Source organism: Gallinula chloropus (genome assembly GCF_964237585.1).
Source record: "Gallinula chloropus genome assembly, chromosome: 19".
Classification (NCBI taxonomy): domain Eukaryota; kingdom Metazoa; phylum Chordata; class Aves; order Gruiformes; family Rallidae; genus Gallinula; species Gallinula chloropus.
Genome location: NC_140104.1, coordinates 4612661 through 4636015, shown reverse-complemented (window position 1 = coordinate 4636015; position 23355 = coordinate 4612661). Strand labels below are relative to the sequence as shown.

The 23355-nt window shown below is 53.8% G+C and overlaps 2 protein-coding genes across 2 annotated transcripts in view; both read right to left on the bottom strand.

Annotated features, from left to right (window-relative positions):
* AATF (apoptosis antagonizing transcription factor) overlaps positions 1–4061 on the bottom strand; it is a gene marked incomplete at its 5' end in the record, with an annotated part of 52561 nt that extends 48500 nt beyond the window's left edge. Inside the window, 3 exons of the mRNA XM_084272808.1 lie at positions 569–985; positions 1431–1619; positions 3977–4061. Coding sequence (XP_084128934.1) covers positions 569–985; positions 1431–1619; positions 3977–4061 — 691 coding nt within the window. The remainder of the gene's footprint in view (positions 1–568; positions 986–1430; positions 1620–3976) is intronic.
* Positions 4062–13917: 9856 nt separating this feature from the next.
* LHX1 (LIM homeobox 1) lies at positions 13918–18165 on the bottom strand (the record flags this gene model as incomplete). The annotated part of the gene is made up of 5 exons (XM_084273201.1): positions 13918–14297; positions 14845–15010; positions 15799–16076; positions 16284–16510; positions 17996–18165. The coding sequence occupies 5 exons, from the start codon at positions 18163–18165 to the stop codon at positions 13918–13920; spliced, it is 1221 nt and encodes a 406-aa protein (XP_084129327.1).
* Positions 18166–23355: the final 5190 nt, after the last annotated feature.

Sequence of the window (23355 nt, the reverse complement as noted above, 5' to 3'; positions counted from 1 at the left end):
CATTAGTCCTAGTTAGGACAAACCTTTGCATTCACCCAGCACAAAATCGGTACCACAAGGTGTCCCTGGACAAAGCAACATCCCATCCTATGATCCTGATTGCAATTCTGCAACCCACCAATAAAAAAACCCAAACCAAAAAAGCACACCCTTTCCCCTTACTGTTTAAAAGGTCATTCTGCAAATGGAGGTTTGAAAGTTTAACAGGACAGCTAAGAAGCAAATGCATTCCGTATTACATTCTGAAAAGAAACAGAAGCGGTTTGAAAAGAAGCATCACTGCCCAGAAATTCCCCATCCCCACCAATACTACAAATGCATCCAGTACTGGCTCAGTTAAGCCAGTGGATAAACACACACTCTGTACAGGAGATTCTGTATCAGCAGTGACACCAGTTTGCACAGCACATTTGGCAGAACATTTGCAGATGACCAGAGTTGCTGTAGCACGCATATGCAGGGTGCTAACAGCATGTTAACATGCTGAAGCAGTTCCCAACAAGGCCAGTATCTACACTGTCAGCAAGGTGAAAGTCTTGCCAAAACCACAAAGTGAACATGCACAAACCTAGCTGGTTCTTCACAGCTTTTCCTTTTTCTACTTCTTTAGCCTCTTGTCCTTTGGAGAACGTCATCACCCCCCCATCGTCTTCACTCTCTTTGGTTTCCTTTACGGCGTCATGGTTTTCACTCTCATATTCCTCCTTATCACTTCCTTCTTCCATGCTGGTATCATCTTCATCTTCTCCCTCACCGCTTCCAACATCATCCATCCCCTCCGTAAATTTCTCAAAGTCTGTGATATTCTGGAAGCTGAACTTTGGTGCCTTGGCCTTGACAGAGACATCCACCTCCTCATCATCTTCCAAGTCATCCTCCTGGTCACTGCCAGCACTGCTGGGCTTCTCCTTTGTTTTACTGCTTACGCTGCCATTCTCTTCTGAATCTTCACTGCCACTGTACCACTCATCTGATGCTTCTTCGGCTAATAATTAAGAGAAAGAAGTTACTTACTTACCAGAAAAACGTGCCACTTTGCAAAATGCATCATCAACAGACACAGGTTTGGGCTACTGGAGCTCCAAACTCTGTTTTATCTGTGTACAACGTTACATTTTAGCTACATCCACAACACAATCTCAGCTCACGTTATCTGCAGCAATGAGGAGATCCATGGCTCAGCTTTCCCATGAAGCAGTAACAGGATGAGCAAACAAGGTGGTCAGAATTTGCTATGTGCATATTTAAATGAGAATCTGCTTATACTTGCAGTCTCCAAGACACATTGGCCTAAAAATGGGATCAGCTTCTCCTCCACCCAGCGTTCAGCCAGTGCTCTGAACCTCACCTTACACTTGGTCACACCTTTTTTTGCTAACATCAAGTTTTGAGTAGTCTAGTGAAAAGGGGAAAGAAATGAGATTTCTTACCAGATCCATCTTCAGACAGAGCATCTCCCCAGAGTTCCTCCTGCAAGGCTTTGCGAGATGTAGCTTTTCCACTGTACCTTTTATCAGCTTCCAAGAGAGAGGCTGAAGCTTTTTTCCGTATGTCCCCAACAGGGAAAATGTCATCTGCAGTTTCATCCTCAAATTTGTCAATCACTTTAGCAACTGTAGCTGTGAGGAGAAAAAAGAAAAACAGGAGAGAGATGTCTAAAGCAGACTGAATTTCAGACTAGATGTAGCTGAGGGAAGGAGCCATGGAAAACTCCTCAGGCTCTGCAAACTAAAACATACTGCAAAGTGGAGGTGTGTGGTAACACAGCCCTGCATAAGAGTGGCTTTGAGAGGCAGCAAGGCTCTTCCCTGCCTAGCAAAGGAAAGCCAGTAGGCTAACTTTCTGCAAAGGTTGAGAGAAAGCCTCAAAGCTGGGTTTTGCATAGATCAGCACCAGTCCTGCCTAGGAACTACGGAGTAAAGTAACACAGGAAGATCAGTCAGAAGAGGTGAGACAGCTCTGAGGGCATTGTTCAGAGAACACACCATGACTCTCCCACCTGCCAGGATAACCTTTGTGGGGGGAGATGTTGCATGAACTGACTGATTTCAACCCCCCTCCCAGTACTCTGGAGTTCTCCATACTCAGGTTTGGGTACCACAGGGCTCACCTACAATGCAGAGGTCGATGTTTATTAACTACTGCCAAAAATATCCTGCTACCACATAAATACACAAACCTTTCTGAAAGGCTAAACAGAGAAAATAATTTCCCTGTGGTTATGACCCTCCTTCATACCCATCTTCTCCAGGACAGAGGAATGAAGCAGCCCAGCAAAGAGATCATCATCATCACATATTCCCTCCCTATTCTCATTCATGTGCAAGACACCCTGTATGCAAAATTACAGGGTTAGCTTTGTTCAACCAATTGAGTGATCCAACTGGCTGAACATCGCTAAGTGCTCTTTTAATGTGTGTTTGGAAATGTTAATGCCTCACATAGAGTGTTTACTTGAGAGGGGAAGAGGGGGGGAAGCAAAGAATTCTCTTGCTGGTGATGAAAGCAACAAGATCAGATCTAAATATAGTCACTCTGGGTTACAAGAGGACAGCAAGATGTTTGGTACCAAGGAGTGACTGGGCAAGGGGGGCAGATGCAGAATGACCTGCAGCACTTGATGGAGGTTCCAGCAGCCTCAGTGTTGGCAACACTGAAGTATGAACTCTGAAACTAAATCATGATTACTAAAATGGGAAAAACACTGCTGCTGACCACATTCGTTTCCTCAGAGATTACTAAGATGTTGCCTACAAGGCACTACTACTCTCACACACACTTGTACAGAAGAACCAGCCCAGCTGATTCACAGAACCACGTGTTTGGGGTTGGAAGGGACCTCTGGAGATCATCTAGTCCACCCCCCTGCCAGAGCAGGATTACCTAGATTAGCTCACACAGCAACATGTCCAGGTGGGTTTGAATGTCTCCATAGAAGGAGACTCCTCAACCTCTCTGGGCAGCCTGTTCCAGGGCTCTGCCACCCTCATAGGGAAAAGGCTTTTCCTTATGTTCCCATGGAACCTCCTGTGCTCCAGCTTGCACCTGCTGCACCTTGTCCTATCACTGCCACCCCTCAGAAGAGGCTGGTTCCATCCTTCTGACTCTCACCCTTTACACAGTAACATTCACCATGAACCTAGTACCTCGCAAAGCCAACGGTGACCAGTGTGGAAGGGGGAACTTGCTATCTCAAGAGGTGAGCGCAGGACCTGCAAGGCTGCCGTGCCCTAGAGATGAATCCAGCCCCACAGCTGGTAGGGGCACAGCTCCGGAGAAGGTAAATGGAGGAACGTTACCCTGCGGGCAGCAGCCCGGGAACTCTGAAGATGACATCGCCACCTACATGCGGCGGAGAACGGGACAAAAGTCTCAGAACTCACAACTAGGGCGCAGAGAGCTTGATTTAAGGGACAAGCCGGTTACTGACGGCTGGCAAGCGCCAAGCGAGACGTGTGCTGCGGCCGGCTCCGGGCGCTGCGTGTGCGGGAAAGGGCTGCCCCAGCTACCGCGGCCGCGGAGCCTCCCCCCGCTCCCAGAGCCGCGCTGGCGGGGACGCGGCCCGTCCCCGCGCTGAGCCTCCAGGCCTCTTTTCCTGGGGACTTCCACAGGCCCCACTCTCCAGCCCGGCCCCGCTCCCCAGCCCGGCCTATGGCGGGGGCCACACCGCAGCGGCCCAGGCCGGGTAGCCCCGAGCAACCGGCGATGAGGGAACCCCAGCCTCAGCCCCTGAGGTACTGCCGGTCTCTGACACACCGCCGACGTCAGAGGCAGCCCCAGAGCCCGGGCGCGGCGGGGAGAGCCGACCTCCGCCCGCGGAGACCCAGGCGCCCGGCGGGCTGAGGGAGCGCCGGGCCTGGGCCTGGGCCTGAGCCCGCCGCCACGCCACGTGCGGCCGGCCCGGCGGCGCTCAGCCCGCCCCCTCCCGCCCCGCGCCGGCTGTGGGCGCTAAGCCTTCCTCCCGGCCCTCCCTCACCTTCCTCCGCATCGTCCTCGGGGTCGCGCAAGCCGGGCCGAGGGTTGAGCAGCTCCTCCAGCTGCTGCACCAAGGGCGCCGCCATCTTCCCGCGGGAAGGAGGGAAGGCGCGGCGGAGGGCGGGGCGGCGGGGCGGAGCTGGGCAGGGGCGGGGTCTCCGAGCCGGCCCTCGCAGGGTCCTACTGCCCGCCGGTTCGGAGCGCAGGGCCGGAGCGGGAGGTGTGCGGGTGCTTGGGCCCGCAACCGGGGAGAGCGGCCACCGAAGGGCGGGAGGAGCCAGCCCAGCGCGTCTCGGGGCTTGGCGAGTGGCCGGCGGGGCTCTGGGCTGGGGTGTGCGGGCAGGAATATGATAAGAAACGTGCGCAGCGGTAGAGCCCCGCGGGGTGTGTGTGTGGGGGGGGGGGGTCCGAGCTGAGCCGCACGCCCGTGTCTGGGCCCCCGGGGATGGAGGGGGGGAGCGGGGGGTGGGGGGGTGTGTCATGGTAATTGGACATACATCGGGCTTGTGCGAGCCGGTGTGCGCCCGGCGCACCGAGAGCGGGAGCACGGGGGTACCGGTGTGACGGCAGCACCCTTCGGCGTCACGGGAAACACGGCAGCTCTTCCCCGAAGCCAACGCGGCGCTTTCCAGGGCAGCACTAGCTGCACAGAGCCGAATCCGTCCCCTGTTTTGTCCCAGATGTGGGACTTTTTTGGCCCCTCTGGAAGCAGTGCAGCTGGAAGGCAGGTCCTTAGGCTGGCACAGATGGGTCCTTACACCAGATTTACACCAGGTGGATCCTTACACCAGAGTTACACCCAGCCTCGGTGAATCCATACCGGCACCAAAGCTCCTGGGCACTTTTGCTGAACTCTGGCCTAGAAGCCGCAGCAAAGTGACACAGAAGTGACCCGCTGAGAGCGCTACCAACCCCAAGTTCTGTGGTTCACGGGCTGACAGCCTCCCCTGGCTGCTCTGAGGGGCGACGTGGCCCCGAAACACAAGGTGAAACTGGAATTGGGGAACAGCGTTTTGTTACGAGGGACCCAAACCAGCATCTCAAATCCCAGTTGAAGAACTTCAATGAGCAGTTTCAGGGGTTCTGCCTGAACCCCAGTATTCGGGCTTCCCTCAACCCGTGCTGGGATTCTGCCCACAGAGGTGCCAGCAGCAAGTTGCAAACTCCAGCCTGGTCTCAGCTCGAGCTTTGGCTCAGGAACACGTTGGGTAGGCAGCGTGCTTACCCCCTTCTTGCCAGCACAACCCCTTTCCCCCGTTCCTTATCTGTATTTTAAATGCATAAAAATTAATCCAGATGTGCTTCCCAATTAGATTGCAGGAATGCAGGGGGCCAGGCATCAAGGGGGTGTTTGGGGGGTGCATGGTGGGACCCCAGCAACGCTCAGTGCAGACGCTTCTCCTACAGAGGGCAGAGGAATATCATTAATTACTGCGTCCTCCTGCAGCCGTGGCCCTGCCTCACTACCCACCAGCCTCAAGGCATGGGGGACTTGGGGTGCCCGGAGGCACCAAGGAAGGGAAAAAAAATAACAGGACTCCAAACATCTCACCCCCTTCTCCAACACCCCACAGCAATCCCTGTAAACCTCTGTGGTACTGTGTACAGTGAGGACAATCATGGCACTCAGTTTGTACAAAAGCCAATGTTGGCTAAAAATGTGCAGGGTTTTCCCCTTGCATTTTGTGTATTTGAATCCTATTTTGACGTGATTCTGCAATTATTTTATCATGGCACGACTGGCAGCAGTGATGCCCTGTGTTATACATTACATGGGCTTGCCAATGTGAAAGTAAGCCCTGCTGCAGTACTTTTTCCTAAGCCCTGGTTTCATAAAACAGGAGATAGTCACAGTGTGCCTGCCCTGCCTTTGTTTCTGGCTTTGTTTTTTTTTCCTTTGAGTTCCTAAGTATTTTGTTTCCAGAGTAAAAGATGCTGTTGTAAACAAAGGGAGGAGCCTAGAGAAATAAATCTGTAGAAAATGAATCGGCAGAAACAAATACCTACCCAAATAGTTACTTGGGAGTAACTAACCACTCACCAAACCAAGGAGCTGGTGCCAAGACATCCCCCCCACCCACCCCCAGCTGCACTTTCAAGGCTTTGTGCTCTTACAGGGTGAAAAAGGGATTCAGGCCAACCCAACAAATAGTAAATGGCCCTATGAATAAAGGGAGAGAGGCTTTTGGTGATGGGTAAATAAAAAACCCCGCAATATCATCTGTAAAAGATACGCAGAGGGTTGGCATCAGTCCTTCGGGGTCGAAAATGGGCTTGTGGAAGTTGCCAGCCTTTCCACCACTCGTGCCAGTGAACTCAGGATTCACCCGCGGAGACTAATGGGGACCACAGCTCAATACAAACCCCCAGCCCAGCAACACCTTAAAATTCACATCTGTACAACTGTGAACTCGAGGGTTTCGGCTTATAGACCTGTTCCTTCCCTGTCCTGCATCTGTCAGCACAAAACAAAGGTGATGGGGTGGGGGGAAGCACACACCACGCTCAGACCTCCCCTCCATACTGGTGTGCAGGGGAGGGAGCTGGGGTGGGAAGACCCCCATGCTCCGGGGCTCACCCCAGTGCCGCTGATCAGCACTCGACCTGCTGCGGGGAGCTGTTAATTTAAGGATGTTGATAAGGAGATGCAGTCAATATAAACCCACATCAAACAGGAAGCGCAGCGCGTGAAAGTCACGGATTGTTAAAATATTTCACCGACGGTCTCCTGCCTCGCTGTTTATCCTCTCTCCTTTGCCTTTCACTTCGCAGGGTAATTAAATCAGACTCTCAGGCTCAGGTTTTAATTTCTGGTTCACATGCCCTCGAACCACGCTGCCGTGGTTTGGACTCATAATCGCACGGGGTGGATGGGGGGGGGGGAAATATTTGTACAAAAATTATATCAATACATTTTAATTTAAGCCGCTCATGAAAGCCCTTTTTATGCATCGTGGTGCGTTCTGTAAAACCCTCTGCCTTTTTAGAAACTATAAGCAGGAGCCATCAAACCAGCTGACATAATTTCTTTGGCATTTTCCCCCCTTAATTTTACTTTTTATTTATATGCTTGTTTGCTAAAATGGAAATAACACCCTAAACATGGAACGGATAAACAAGGGAACGCTGAATAGCCCGTGCTACACATAAAAACAACCCCAAACCAACCCCACTTTTAATTTCTCACACTCAGCTTCTTTTGCTCCCGTGTATTTGTGGAGCTTGTCATCTTTTTGGGAACTGTCAGACGGGATGGTAGCCTTGGCAGTGAAAGACCGTATCATCCTCCTGCGCCTGTATAATTACAGGTTATTAATACAGATCCATTTTTCAGAGCGTTTCTTTGCTTAAATGTATAAATAAAGGAACGTGCTGGAAATACCAAGCCATTCGGACACCGCCACGGAGTAATTCACCAGCAGCACTCGGGTCCCCACCTCGGTGAAGCAGAGAGGTGGGCTGCAGGCACCGAGCCGCGACGGGATTCCCGTGGAGATCGGCGGGAATTACACGCGCTGCGGTCGTGTCTACTGAATTTAATTGAATTGCATTATCAACGGCAGGATTTGACCCACATACGGAGGAGGACTGCACGCTGGCCAAAAATAACCACGAGCCAGAGATGAGCGTATTTTCCCAACAAACATAATTTCCCAACCCAACCTTGTTCATAGTGTTTCATTTTAAGATTAATTTGTTTTTTTCTTTTTTTTTTTTTTTTTAAATCACCAACACAATTTGTCAGTGAAAAAGAGAAAAAAAGAAGAGGGGAAAAAAAAAAATTGGGGAGAGGCAACACATAAAACCTAGCCACTAAAACAAATTACATAACAGGAAATGTAGATTATGGACATAAAAAATCCCCACGCTCCTTATAAATATTTATTACTGTTTTTCTTCTGTGTTTTTATTGAGTATTGCTGATACTCCTAACCCGATGCTCATTCAAAAAACTTGCTTGTTTTAAAGATTTTATCAGCCCTTAACTGTTTCTTACATCTAAAAATATAATGAATATCGAGCTTCTGCATAGATGCACAGCCCATAGATGCTTCCAGCAGAGGAGTGTTTTAAAGGCCACCCCAAGACAGTCTCAAAACTAGAAGAAAATCATTCTGGATGGAGCAAAAAAATCTCTTTTTCATCCCCAAAAGTGAGCAGGTGTTCTCGAGGCGCCGAGCACGATCACCCAAGGCAGCGTCAGCCAGGCGCTTCACCCCCAGCGATGCACCGCGACACCTCAGCCTACGTCTCCCTCCAGCTCCGGAAACATTGACAAGGGGGTTAGGGAGTGTGTGGGGGTTCCAGCTCACATTTACAACCCGTGCTGCACAACGATTCTCACACCGTATAGACACCGTTCAACAAAAACCACACTAGGCCTGTCCTGCAAACGTGGGTTCCCTCAGGCAGCAGAGCTGGAGGGTTTCCTTCCAAACCACGTGAGGAGCCCACAGGCCCCCCTGAGGGTTTGGATTCTGCGGGAAGCAAGCTCATGTGAAAACCCATCGCAGGGGGGGTTAAATAAAAAAAATCAATCTAATTCTTTCTCTTGCCAAAAACACTCTCTGGCCTGTGCCCCAGATGTCATCCGAGTGGAGCTGCTCCAGAACTTGACGGCAGCTGTAACAGAAGACGCACGAGAGCCCAGTTGTGCCCCTGTCCCCCAGGGAGCGTTACGTAGGGGGCTGGGGGGATTCTCCGAGAGCCGGGCCCTGCGATGCGCGACAACCAGAGCTACGTGCGTCGTGTGCAGCCATCCCACACGCAAACACACCGCAGGACAATCTGTCGCCAAAGGGGAAAGCCCTGGCCATTCCTGTTAGAGCATCCCACGTACAGAGATGTTCCCAGTGGAAGGTCAGCTACCCATACGGGCCCGTTTACTCTTCCGTTTCTGCATTACGATGCTGCATCTCGAGAACCGAAAACTCTCCAGACAACAACAAACTCCGCTTCCCAAGCACGACCTCGTGCTCTACAGCTAAAAGCACTGCGAATACTACCGAGGAAGAGACAGAACATAGTGTCCAAAGGAGGATTTATAATCAAAATATACTTTTAATGGTCCCCATTATAATTGCATTTATAACTTCATGGATCTTTTGTTGGCGTGAGGAACACTGAGCACCCCAGCGAGTGGCAGACACAAATAAAAGACCTGCCAGAACCTGCTCCAGCATCGCAATTCCCCATTCCCAACTCAACAGCATCGGCAGCATTTAAGGATATGTATCAATTGCTTAATCTTAATATATGTGAATTTATCTACCAGGCACCGTAACAGAAAGAGAAATCTCAGTTGCTTATATGTAATACTGTAAGAACATGCAAAGCTTAAATACAAAAGAAAATGCAGACTATGGCAAAAGGGATTGTTCCTGAGAGGACACTGCAGCACCTGCCACATCCTACGACAGCAGAACTATGTAAATCACCACTGATATTTTAAAATTATATTTATTTATGGGTTTGTGTCGCACACCCATCGCTCGGTGCCTGGGTAGACACACACATATTAAATTAACATACAACATTTTGTCTACAAATCGTAATGTAAATACACTCTTACTCCTGGGATATGGGTCTTACAAACCCCTGCCCTTCCCCACACAAAGGCCTGAGCAAACAGGTACCGGCGGCGCTTGCAGGTGATGGGAAAGGGCAGAGAGGAGCATCGCCCAGCCACAGTGCAGAGGGACACGGGGGGCAATCGTTTTGGGCCAAAAGCAGAGGTTTTTGCATGCTGGGAACGGCACTTCATTGTGAACAACACTCTGGCCTTCGAAACACCTCCTCCACCTAAGTTAGCTCGTAGCAGCAATACTTACAACATCCACCTGGTACCTAGTAAGCGGCAAATGGTCTCACATCCAGGGTGCACACAAGTCTTCAGTCTCACACGTTTAACCTCCCTCATCCGTGCCAGGAGGGCACGTACGGCTCGCCCCGGCGAACGCCATGATGCCATCCCAAACTGGGTGAGCAGGCGCAGGTCTGCGCGGGGTTTAAACGTCACCGGGCTGGCACCTTCTGCTGGGACATAGCAACAAGGTGAAGGTCACTGAAACCAGCAGCAGTCAAGGAAGAAAAGATCAAAAGAGAGCAAATTACTCCTAGAAGCGCTTCCCGAAACGCCGCCGCGCGTACGCACAGCCGCATGTGTGTCACCTCCCGTGTTTCCGCTGCGACGGAGTTAACACACGCGTGTAAAAACCCACCCGAGCAGCACGTTATCAACGAGGCCCTTCTCCCACAGACCCCTATTCACCCACCCAATGCAGCCGAAGTCAATGGAAACGCTCTTGTAAACAAGGGCTTACAAGAACCCAACGCCACAATGGTTTCAAAAGGAGTTTTGACTGTGCGATTGTTGCTGGATTAGGGTCTTCAGAAACACCGAGCTGGCTCTGAAGAGCACAGAATTCAAATCTGCAAAGTGCTGGGGCCTCCAGAACGGAGCCCGGGGAAGCACTGAAGGATACACTCAGCCTGGGAACGGCTCCTGGGCTTCCCCCCCATTTCCCTCCCCCTCCTCCAAAGATGGGCAAAGCCTCTGCGGAAGGAATGGGACCGTCAAAAAAAAAATACAGCCGCCGACCTACACTGAACCGTATCACATCGCTGCCTAAATTAATGCAAAACAGATTGCACAAGTACTTCATTGCACCAAAAAAAAAACCACCAAGAAAAAAAAGGGAAAAAAAAGCCAGAAAAAAACAATAAAAAATAAAAACAAGAAACAAAAAAGAACGAACCCCGCTTGACAGATACATTCTCTACAATATAAGTCTATTTGGCAACATTTAAAAATAATTGCTTCACCAATGAAACAACAGCATAGTCCAGAAGCACAAACAGCAATATTTATCAATAGCACTTGCCCAGATATGCAAAAGTTTGTAATAAACAGATCCCCTGTTATTTTGCTTATATAAATGCAAAACAGAGCCAAGAGACATCGTAACAGTACAAAAGACAAAGAAATGAGTTAGACACGGAGTCCGTGAGTTTAAGAAGTCTCCCCTGTATTTAATAAAGCATGAATTGTCATTATTAATTCTTTTTTTTTTAAGAAACACTAACAGATCCCTTGCAGATAGTTTTTAATCTTTATATTATTATTATAAGACATTTTGCGTTTAAAGTGAACTATTGCTTCATCTAGGTGGCCCCTCTGCTGGGCAGAGAAACTGGGTTGTGAACAAAATAATTTAAAAAACCAAAAAAAAATCACCATTGAAAATTACAAATCATACAATTTGAAAGCATTATTTTTTTCCCCCTTCTCCTCAGTCCAAAGAAATAAATAATTGAATCGCTGGGGATGTAGAAGTCTGCATCTCAGCGCAAATTTCTGTGTCTATGTAAAATTAAAAACATAAAACAAAATAAAATAAAGAAGAAAATAAAAAACCAAGCCAGCCAGAGTCATGATTAGTTGAGAGCCGAAGGAAAATATGCAATTATAGTTCATTCCATCCTATTAGCTCAGCAGGTGGCAAACATTTAAAGCAGTGACTTTCCAGAACCGAACCTAATCCTTCGCTTCAACACAGGTCAAAGTCCTCTCAGAAACAGTCAGGCTTTTTGCTTTTGAAGAACTGAATATTTGGGATTCTGCAATCATTTATAATTAAAACATTAAATCTGCCATTTCACAGGGTTCCAGAATGATTTTTTTTTTGTTCTGTTTCATTTTTCTCCAAGAAAATGAGCATGTTTCTAGTGCAAAGCAAAAAATACTCTCCCCCGCTGCCCTTCAGAGAACTTCACATATACCAAACGCTATCAAACAATTGACTTTGTATCAGCTCTGAAAAAAAGGATCAAAATTACTTTCATGACACTGAGGTTACGCTGTGCTCAAAACCATCCAATTAGGGAGGGAAAAAAAATTAAATATATAAAATTCCTTTGGAGAATCAATTTAACTAAAACCGGATGAATTAAACCCCTCATCGTTGCAATTATATATGTATTTTTTTTTCCCCATTTACAACACATTTTTTTGTTTATGCACAAAAAAAGGAAACACCTCATGGAGCACATTTGCTCTTAGCACAGACTGAGAAGAGGTTAATAATATAGTTAACGATTTGATGCAGTTTCCAATGCTGAAACTCCGCGTACGGCGTTAACGGTATTATTTGTCCTTCGACAACAACGGAGGCTGCAGCTGGAAATAAAAGGCTGGAGCTGCCAGTGCCTGCTATCTGCATCAACACCAGGGTTTAGACTTCTCCCCAAGCGAAAGAGCTGTACAGGATTATCAGCAGAGCGGATCAGTCTTTCTCAGGGCTGTTTTTACTCAGGAGAATCCATTTTTAAAGAAAAACAAAAATTTGCTTAAAACATCAAATGAAACACAAGTTATCTAAACATCAGATTTTCTAATTTTATTAAAAACCGCACAAATTTTATCCAACATGTTTTCTTTCATACAGTGAATGGTCTAATATGCACTGGAGGTCACACAAGCTTAGGTTTATTAGAACAATAAAAGACATATGAGAAATTTAATATATAAAGAAAAAAAGTAGCAGCTGTTGACTGCATATTTGACCATAAAATTTAAATATTTTGGACTTTTATTTTAAAGACACAAAAATAAAACCTGTGTGGGTCTATATAAGTCATATTAACAATTCCATGAATGTTCAACAGGACTAAAAATTAGCAAAGATGTTTGCTTGTTTGTTTTTGTTTGTTTTTTAACCTTGTAACACTTTTTTAAACACCTTCTCGGGTTGCTGGTGCAAAGCACCTTACAGTATTTGTGCTATATATTTACTTTATTTGGCAACTGTCTGGGTTTCGTGGGGTTTTTTTTGTTGTTTTTGTTTTTTTTTTCTTTGCCTTCTGTAAACAACACCTTTTACAAACTAGCACAGTGAACCACAAGCCCTGCAATCTGTTATAACATCTACAGAAAAAGAAAATGGAACTATTTTGGTTGGTTGCTCAAAATATTTTGCTTTTTTGAACAAGAGGTTCTAAAACAGGATTTATTAGTAAAACACCGAGCTCCTGAATTTAACATTAGACGTAAACAGTTGACTGTTTTTAGTTCAATAGAGTCTTTTTTTGTTTAGCTTTTCTCTCTCTCTGTGAAGGTAGAATACTTTTTTTTTGTTTGTTTTGCTTTTTTTTTTTTTTCAAGTCATTTTCGTTAGAGGTCTGTCTGGGTGGTGACCTTTGCTATGACGAGGAGGTTTTTGTACGCGTAGCTTTGTGAAGGTAGAAGAGTTGGCGCTGAGGGCTTAACATTTAGTATCTGTTAGTTTGGAAAAAAAAAAAAACAACCCCAAAACCAAAGGGAAACCCCCCCCCCCCAAAAAAAAACCCCAAAACCAAACAAACCACCAAACCAAAGAGAAAGTTGTCCCACCTGATAGTCAGCAGGCTGAAATGGCTGAGGCTAAAAGAGTTCCTTGTCGTTGAACTTTCTGAGAGACAAAAAAATTAACAAACAAATTCATAATGCCAGAAACCATCCTTAACCAGGAACGCTAAGAGTTCTTGAAGCTTTTTTTTTTTTCCCCTTTTTCTTTGACCTTTCCTTCATTCAATTAGTGTGGTTTTTGTTTGTGTTTTTTTAAATGAGAAGTTTCTAAGGATTGTGGCTCTTTAGGATGACATCCAACAGGGTAAATCAAACTTAATGCCATCCTACGGTATGGCAGCACTTTACTGTACAGCTTCACCAGTTTCTTTGTCAATGGTACAAAAAAAAAGTCCCCTTGCTTGTTTGATACAACCATAACATGAAGATTGTCCTGGTCTAGAGCAAAGCTTGCCTTGGAGCGATTTGGATTCAGTTCGTTCCCAAGGTAATATTGTCTTAGGGCAGGAGAGATGTTATATTTATTCATTTCTGTACACCATAACAATAAGCAGACTAGATGATCATCACTTACTTAGACCCAGTTCGTTTTAAAGCTACCACACAGCCGCTTCGTTCATTTCTGGTGGATGTGACAAGTGATTGCCATAGTTAGCACCACCGTTGACGGATATCGAAGAAAATGGAGGACTGGGGCCAAAAACTTCCGCGGACATGGAGTGCAAGGACCCGGGCAGGTTGGGTTCAGGGCTGGGCGAGTCTCCGGGGGGATGCGACATGATGTCAGTGAAGCGCTGAGCCTCACTGGAGGGGTGATGTCCGGGCAGGGGGTGATCCATGGCCCCCAAGGGAGTGCCTGACGGCCCGGAGGAGGGCACGAAAGGGAGATCCACGGGTGTCTGGGCTTGAGATGAAGGAGGTCCTTGCGGGAAGAAATCGTAATTGCTTCCAGGGCCGTAATATTCGCTCTGATAATCTGGGGGACAAGGAGAGACAGAGGGAAGGTAACACACAGGCAATGGAACCGAGTGGAAAAGACACGAGCATGCTTTCCTGGCAGCACAGCCAGGTGCATCAGAGCATCACCCAGAGCTCCCTGAGCCCGGGGCAGGATCGTGTGAATGGCTTGGCCCGACTCTGCCCGACCCTATTCCAGCAGAGCCTCCGGCCAGCATCGGTGACACCGAAATGAAACGCCCTGGTCTGCAAAAATTGCCCGGGTCCCTCCGGGAGCCCCCAGGGGCAGGGGAATGACCCTGCCGGGGCAGGAAACCTGCTGGGCTGCCCGACCGCGCCCTCCGGGACGGCGAACCCGCCTCAGCCCGGACGGTTCGGGTGACCGCAGCACGGCCCCGGTGCGGGGAGCCGGCCCCGCTGCTGCGGGCAGCGCTGCCCGGTACCGAGAGAGGAGCGCGGGCGATAGGGGCAGCGGGCGGGCGTCCCCGCGGGGATGCGGGCATCGCGACATGGGGCTCCCGCGGTCGCGAAGGCGAGGAGCGGCGAGGGGGCGACGCGTTACCCACCTCCGTAGAAGGAGAAGGGCCCGTTGGGGATGAGCTCCCCGGGCTCCAGCCGGTCCACCAGCGGCCGCATCCTGCGCGGGCTGCGGAAGAAGGCGTGCCGGCGGGCGCCCAGCGCGCTCAGCTGCTTCATACGCCGCTCCTTGGAGCGCCGGTTCTGGAACCAGACCTGGGCGGCAGCGGGAGAGGAGCCGGTTACGGGAGCCGCAGTGGCGGGTGGCCCACTCACAGAAGGCCCGGACCCGCTGCCGACCCTCGCTTCTCCCTGTCCCGACAGGGATGTTTTACCACCCCCCACTCCCACCCCATCCCCCCCCATATTCCCCGGCCGCGCGTTTCCCAGTCTCTTTTGTTCGGGGGAGAGAAGCCCCGATCCCGGGCACCCCGAGCCGCATCCTCCCGCATCACCGGGACGGAGCCCACGCGTGACAGTGGCCCCGCGCTCCCGCAGCTCTCCAGCTACAGGTCAAGAATGATTGAGTTAATTCTTATTACCCTGACAAGATTACTCCTAATTACCCTCACACTGAGCCTCTCCAATCTAACCTCGTCTTTAATGGTCCTTTAACCCCCCATTACCCCCAGCGCTGCGGGTTTATAAACCTTTTAATAATTTCAGCGCATTGTCATTCTTATTTATCCATTAACCCCTCACATTTATGGTTATTAATTTCGATACCATTTGCAGCTTCTTTAGGACTTTCTTAAAAGCAACCCGCAGCTTCGCCGCTGCCGACCAGCCGGGACTGGGGGAGACTGGACCGGAGGGGAGACAGGGGCGATGTGTTGGGAGCTGCCGGACCGCCACGATAATAACGATTTAAAACGACGGCGGGGCTTTCCCGGCCCTGCAGTGCGGTGGCTGCCGGGTGCCGGCTCCTCCACGCCGCAGCATCCCCGGGACCATGCGGGGCGGCGGCGGGGATATCGCCCGGCGCCCCGGGGGGTCCGCGGTACCTGGATGACCCGCATGTTGAGGCCGGTCTCTTGCGCCAGCTGCTCCCTGATGTGCCGGGTGGGTTTGGGGGTGGCCGCGAAGGCGGCTTTCAGAGTCTCTAGCTGTTTGGCTTTGATGGTGGTACGGGGTCCCCGCCGCTTGGCCCCCAGGTTCTGGTCGTCGTTTTCGTTGCTGCCCGTCTCCTTGTCGGACACGTTGGCGCTTTCCGAGTCCTTGGCGTCGTCCTGGGAGGGGTCTTGGGAGTCGGGGGACAGGCTGGGGTCACTGCCGGTGGTGGCTGGGCGAGAGCAAACCAGGTCACACGCAGCCTGGGGGAGGCCGGGGGGGAAATACCGATCGCGGGGGGAACAGGGAGAGGTACAACCCGAGGAGAAGGGAGAGGAGAAGGGAGAGGAGAAGGGAGGAGAGGACTGGCGCTCACCCCGCGGGGAAGCCGGGGCTGAACGCATCCCCAGCCCACATCGCCCCGGCCGCACTCCCTCACCTGAATGCAGGCTGTTTTCTTTGGCAGTATTGCTGTTATTTAGGTAATCTTCTTTGCAGACAAACTTGTTTTCGTCTATGATGTAGAGCTCCTCGCCCGTGGAGAGTTGCTTGTTACACATCATACACGTAAAACAGTTCAAGTGGAACACTTTGCTCCGCGCCCTGCGGACCAGGTCGCTGGGGGAGATGCCCTGGGCACAGCCCGCGCACTTGGTCCCGAAACACCTGCGAGGAGAGACCGGGCAGCGGGTCAGCAGCGCCCGTCCTTCACCGGGGAGCCCCGCCGAGTGCAACCCGCAACCCACAGCCCCGCCGGGCGAGCGCACCCGCCGCATCCCCGCGCCCTCCGCTCGCCCCGCCGCTCCGGCCACGCAAAATGATACGAAATAAAATAAAGCACCCCTTCAGAGCCTTCTCTCTTCCTAACGAGCGAACGCCTGAAATGACAGCTTTTAAAAAGCCAAAACCAAACCCCAAACTAGACCCGATCTGGGCAGAGGACGAAGAGCCGAGGGATTAATTGAACACCGCGGCCGCGTTGTCCAGGGGTTCCCCCCTGCGCCCTGACGCATTGATTAACGACACTCTAATAAATACCGAGCACAATTTCTGATGTGTTATGAATCGGTCACGGCTGCGCATTGGCCGCAGGAGCTGCCGACACCGGCTCGGCCGGCGCTGGGCAACCGAAGGCCGGGCGGCGGCCCCGCACCGGGGCTCGGTGCCTCCAGCGTTCCACTCCGGCCGGGGCCTCACCGCGGGGCTCTCGTCAGCCGGACCCGGAGCAGCACCAGCCCCTGCGCCCGGGCAGGAGCGGCAGCAGAGTGGCGGGGCTCGGGGCAGCGCTCCGGAGCGCAACCGTGGCGGGGTGCGGGAAGAGCTCCGCAGCCATCCTGGCCCCGACTGATCTTTGCCGTTCTTGCAGGGTGTGTGCGGGCCGGCGGAGGCAGCGGAGCCCGGCTGGGCGGGGACACGGGCTGCCCGCTCCCAGCCCGGGATTCATTGCGGGCTAGGGCCTGCCGGGATGCGCGGGGGAAGCGGCGGCGAGTGGCCGCCGGTACCCGATGCCTTCTCCATCGGTCCGCCGGGGAGAGCGGGATGCTGCCCGCCGCGGTGGCCTCGGCCCGGTTTGACGGGAGGCCCCGGGCCCGCGGAACACCGCACCGGGCCTTCCCCGCCTGGACGGCATCTCGCTCCAAGCATGCGGGGAGCGCCGCAGGGCACGGACCCGCGGAGCCCTGCGCTCATGGCCGCGGAAAGCCCCGCCGGGAAGCCCCGGCAAATACCGCTGCGGAGCCGCCCCCGCTCCGCGGCACCGGGCCCGGGACGGTCCCCGCCCGCACGCCCGCCCGCCCCGGGACCCGGCCCGCACCGCCCCCGGTCGATAGTTTCGAGGCAAGTTTGGGGAACTCGAGCTCGGCCGGTGCCCGCGAATAGCGGCCGGTCCTCGCCCCGACGGGGCGCCCGGGGACCCTACCCTGGGCCTGCCCCCCGCCCGCCCCGGGACATCGCCTGGAGAAACGACATCGGCTCCGTGGGTGTTTGCGTGTGTACGGGGACGGGGTGCAAGAGGGGTTTGAGGGTCACATTGAACAACGGTGGAGAAGAAAAACAAACCAAACAAAAAAAAAATAAAAACAACGGGAAAAAGGAAGATGAGAAATGGATGCGAAGGAGCCGGCGCTCCGGCCGGGGGGGTCGGGTACTTACCGAAAGAAGTCGTTTTTGCAGTAAAGCTTGCCTTCTCGCGAAAAGCATTTCTCTGTCAAATTGCATTTACATTCACAGCACTGAACACACTTCACATGCCAAGCCCTGTCCAGTACATTCAACAAAAACCGGTCCAAGATTGGCCTTTTGCAGCCTGCACAGTGAACCATTGTCTTTGGTTATTTCTGAGAGTGGGGGGTATTGGTTTCCCAGATGTCAAGCAAAAAAAAAAAAAATTAAAAATACCCAAAACCAAAAAAAATTAAAGACGACACCGGCGGAGGTTTGCTTTTATATATATATGTGTGTGTGTGTGTGTTTGTTTTAAAAGCCTCGGAGAAGTGAAGGAGGAAAAAAAGAAAGGGAGGAATTAAAAATCTTCGTTCGAGTGTCCTCGGAGGAGGGATACACAGGAGAAACCACCCACTGCCCGAGGAGACCAGCGCTTCGACACAACCGCAGAATCCCGGCCGCTACCAACCACGACAGCAAAGAGCAATAATAGTAACAATAAAATAATAACGACTATAAAGATCTGCGCTCATAAAAATTAAAAAAAAAATTCAACAATTAAAAAGAAAAAAAAAAAGAAAACGCCAAAAAATTGAGCGTGGTGAGTTTTTCTCAGGTCTGAGGTAGAGCAGTCAGGAGTCAAAGTGCTTTTCCCAAAGAGAAATCAAAGGAGGAATTAAAAAAAAACCCAAAAGCCAAAAGCAAGAGGAGAGACATTGAGACCCGACAGCGGTCAGAAGGGCTTTGGCTGCTGCCGCGGCGACATGGCCCTACGCGCCGCGGAGCGGGCCGCCGTCCTTACGCGGGGAGGGGGGGGGGGGAGACGCTCCGCAGCTCCTTGCTCCGTCCTCTCTCTCTCTTTCTCTCTCTCTCAACCTCTTTTTCTCTCTCTCTCTCTCTCTCTCTCCCTCGACGTCTCGGAGGTACCGTCGCGCCCGGCTCCTACCTACCCCCGCGCACCCCTGCGCGCTACCCGCGGCGGCCGGCCGCGTCCCCGCCGAGCCGGAGCGGCATCGCCCGGCGTTGTCGGCTTTTGTTCCGCCTCCCTCGGTGGCACCGGGCCGGGCCGAGCCAGGCCGGGCCGGGGCCGGGAGCGGAGGGGAGGGCAGGGCAGGAGAGCGGCGCTGCCCGCGCCGTCCCGGCAGCGCAGGGCGCACTGCATGTTCCCGGCAGCCCCGCGGCCGCAGCCTTATGCACCGCGCGTAGACGTCACCGCTCGCCGCGGCCAATCGCCGCTGCCGCCGCCGCCCCCCAACATCTTTCTCTTCCCCCCCGCCCCCCCCACTTCGTTCCCGCCGCACCGCGCCGCCGCCGGACGGGGCGTCCGCGCCCCTTTATAGAGCCGCCGGGGCGCCGCCGGCCGCCTCCGCCCGCGCCCGGCCCGCACCGCACCGCACGGTGGAGGGACGGGCGGCCCCGCTGCCGCTCAGGCCCGGCCGAGGCGCGCCCTGCTCGGAGGCCCGGGAGCGCGTTGCAGCGGGTAGGTGTGTCGGGGCGCGGGAGGGCGGAGGGGAAGGGAACGGGGCGGCTCGTTGGGGGTCCGGCATCCCCATAGGGTTCCGGATCCGTTATAGGGACCCGCCGGCCGGTTCCCGCCGCCCTGCGGAACAGCTCGCTGGGAAGCGGCGTCAAACGAGTTCCCGGTTTAGCGCGGTTTCCCCCGTCGTAACACCGGGCCCCGAGGGCGGAGGGGCGCGGAGCCTCCCGCGAGGCGCCTCGCCGAGGAGAAACCCGCGACGGCTCGCCTGTTGCGGGAGGAAAGGTGAGGAAGGGCCAGGGTCGCGGCCCGTGGTGCTCCGACGTGCCTGGCCGGGGCCACGCCGTTGGGGATGGGGCGGCGGGCACCGGTGCCGTCCGGCCTCCGCGGGCAGAGGGAGAGCACGGGGAACTTCGCGGTGATTCCGTTGCCAGCGCTCGCATCGCCCATCTGGGGCCGATCGGCTGATGTACTTCTTCCCCGCCCGCCCCCTTTTTTTGTTTTCTTTTTTGTTGGGCTGGGGGTTTTTTTAGCAAATAAAAATTGCTTTGCTTTTACCTTCCAGGGGCTCGGTCTGTCGCCGGGGCGGTTAGGAGGGACGTGATTTCTCTTTCCTTCGCGCTTTGCTGCCCGGCGGGAGGTGCCGCTCCGGGGAGGTGTCACCTCCCGGCAAACGGGGCCGGGCCCCGGGCTCCTCCCGGCCCCTTCGCGGCGGAGCCCCCGCTCTCACCTTCCCTGCGGGCCGATTGATCCGCTGGCGGGGAAATTAGGAGGGGAAACGGCCAATTAAACGGCCTGAGTTACACACACGGCTGCGTGCTGGGGCCGGGAGCTGCGGGGGCGCGTACCCTCCGCGGCTGCGGCTACCCTGAGCACGGGGGTCGGTGGAAGCCCGTCCGGGTGTCCGCAGCATCCCCCGCGTCCCTGCGCCCTTACCCACCGGCTGCGCTCTCTTTCACGTCTGTTTTCCTCGTCCTTGAGGACCAAAAAAGGCGGAGGAGAGAAAAACTGGAAAAATCAAAAGGAAAAGGAAGGCGGAAAACCCTCTCCGGGACCGGGCGCTCTGCCCTGGTGACGGACGGGGCCGGCGGGGGATGCGGAGCCTGCCCGGGCCGGGAGAACCTTCGGTGCAGTTCTCGTAGCCGTCCCCTGGCCGACGCATCGCCTCGGTGCTCCTGCGGGTGTTTAAAAGCCCCGGAGTTGCGTCTGCGATTTGTTTCCTCCTCCCTCCAGGTCTCCCCGTGCCCCCCTCTCCGGTCCGGAGCCGGCCGTCACCGCCCCGTCGGGGTCGCGCACCGGGGCGCGCAGGTTTTTTCCGCGTCGCTCCGCGTCCCTGCACTCCCTGCCCAGCTGTTGGTTTGCTTTGCCGCCGTTTGCGGGGATCAATAGAGCCCTGGGCACCCCCCACACCCACACCCCCCCCCCGGGTCCCCCCGCATATGGGCCGCTTCTCATGCGGAGCGGCGGGGCCGGGAGGCGCGGACGGCCCCGCTCCGCCGCCCGGGAAGGCGACAGCTGTAGGCTGCCGTCAGGGGACCGCTTCCCTTTGACTGCGGGCCCCCAAGTGACATGTGTTGGTGGGGATGAATGAGGAGAAGGAGATGAGCATCTTACGTCCATCAAGCACCAGTTTTTCACAGCGATTTCCACCGCCCCCCCTCCCTTTTTCCCAGGCGTTAGCGAAAGCAGCTGGTTACCCCCTGCCCCCCGCCCGCTCAGCGCAGGGCCCGGGGATGTCGAGGCGGTCGCAGATCGCTGTGTCCTGTCCCACCTCGCCCTGAGTTGCGGATGGGGGAGTGGAGCCCTCCCCCTCCTGCCCCCCAGTCCTGGGTACCCGCTGCGGTGGGGCGGACAGCCCTGATTTAGCGGAGGGGCTCCCTCTCCTCCTGCCCTGGCACAAGCAACACCCCTGAAATCCCGCTCCAGAGAGGCAGCGGCGCAGAGCGAGGGGGGCTGCTGCCCCCGAGAGATGGGCACCGTGGGGTGCCCTAAGTCCCCGCCATCCTCCCATCCTTCCCCGGACCCCGACTTAGCGCAGGTTTGGGGGGAGAAAACGCCAACGCTCTTTCCAGCAGGCTGCAGAAATAAAACTCAGCTCCCCCGGCCTGGGGAGCCGAGGGTCTCACGGGCACCCTCTGCCCCGTGGGACAGGCTTGTCCCAGCGTGGAGGGACACGGCGAGGGGTGAAAAAAATATCTCCCCCTTCCCCAGGCACGGCAACACCCGGCCTGCCGCTGCCCCCTCCCAGGTCAATGGGTCTGAGGTGGGGTTTTCTCGCTTTTCATTATATATTATAATTCTCCCAGGCCGGGCGCCCGGTGGGAGAACGGGGCGGCGGGGCCGAGCGCACCCGTACCCCGGCAGAGCCGGCCGGGGCGTTTCAGTACCAAGCCCTGGTGCCGAAATAGAGGGGAATTAAAAGAGTTAAGAAAACCAAATTAAATTAAAAATTCAAAATAATTTTAATTCTAATACAGAAAGGGGAAAAAGTCCTTTTCAGGCGAGTTTGAATCTGCATTTTATTGGTGTCGTTCCCGTCTTTTTAGTTAAACATCACCCTGTTTATCATCAGCCTTTCTACACCGCTGCGCTCGGTAATGGGATTTCTCCCTGCGTTACGGGGACAGAGGGCTGTACAAACACCACAGCCCGCTCCCCCACGCCGAGCTGCGGGGACCACGGCCGGGGCGGTGCGGAGCATCCCCCATCCCCAGCCGCTCCATCCATCCCCCCCCCCCCGAGCGAAGCCAAGGAAGAAACTTCCCTCCCGTCTTGGCACAGCCACTCTCTCTACCGTGTCCTTCCCCCGGCAACGCTAAGTTTTCCCTCTTTCTTATATATACACATATATATGTGCATAATTTTTTGGTTAAATTCTTTTATGTTTCCCTCCTTCTCAACGTTTCACACCGACCGCGGCCGGGATCGGTGATGCTCCCGGAGCTTTGAGCGACCGGCGGAGCAATCAGGCTTTGATCAGCTGCGCGGAGCCGCTTCCCCCTCCACGGCCGGCAGCATCCCCGACGGCGGGGGTGGTGGTTGGGGGGGAAAGGCAGAGCCAAGCCCCCGCTCCGACCCCTCTGCATCCCGGCGGAGCGCTGCCCGGGACGGCGGCGGGTCGAAGCAGCCCCGGGGGTTCATCCCCTGTGGGGAGGGGGATCACACCTCTCCCCCCTTCGCCTTCCCCCTTCCCATCCCCGAAACTTTCCCCCGCAGGAAGAGCGCCTCCGCCTGATTAAATATATATGCGGCTAATGCACTAAACAAATATTGAAGTTACGATGTAATTAAGCCCGTAGAACATCCCCGTGCAATAAACCCGTTGCTGGACAGGATCCATCGCCAAGCGCGGCGCCAGGTTTGTTTTAAAGGAGCTTGGCAAAAAAAAGGAAATTTAAATTATGTATTAGAGGTTACCTGTTTATTCTGCCACACTCGGGTCGATGCTGAGGGTAAACACGCTCGGGCGGTCCTGCTCCGTGTCGTGTGTCACTCCCCCCCCCAGCTCAGCCCTGCTTTCCCTTTTGTTATTTAATTTTCTGCCCCCTCCCCTCCCTTTGATTAGCCCTCCCGGGTTTCCTTCCACGTCGCTAAATGTTGTCGCTTACACTCAAAGCTCATGCATTGTTTATGGGAAATATAGTTAATAAATAATTACAAATCCGAGGTGTGCATCCCTGCGTTTGAGTGAGAGCTGCCGGCGGAGAACGGGAAAGCGCCCGGGAAAGGTGCTGGAGGCGGCCCGGTGTGTGTGTGCGGGGAAGAGCCCGAGCCCACCCGGGAGCGGGTCCCGGGAGGAGGGGGCTGGGGAGGGGGTCAGGCCCGGCCCGAGGCGAGCGGGACCACAGGGCAGAGCGATACCGGGTGTGGG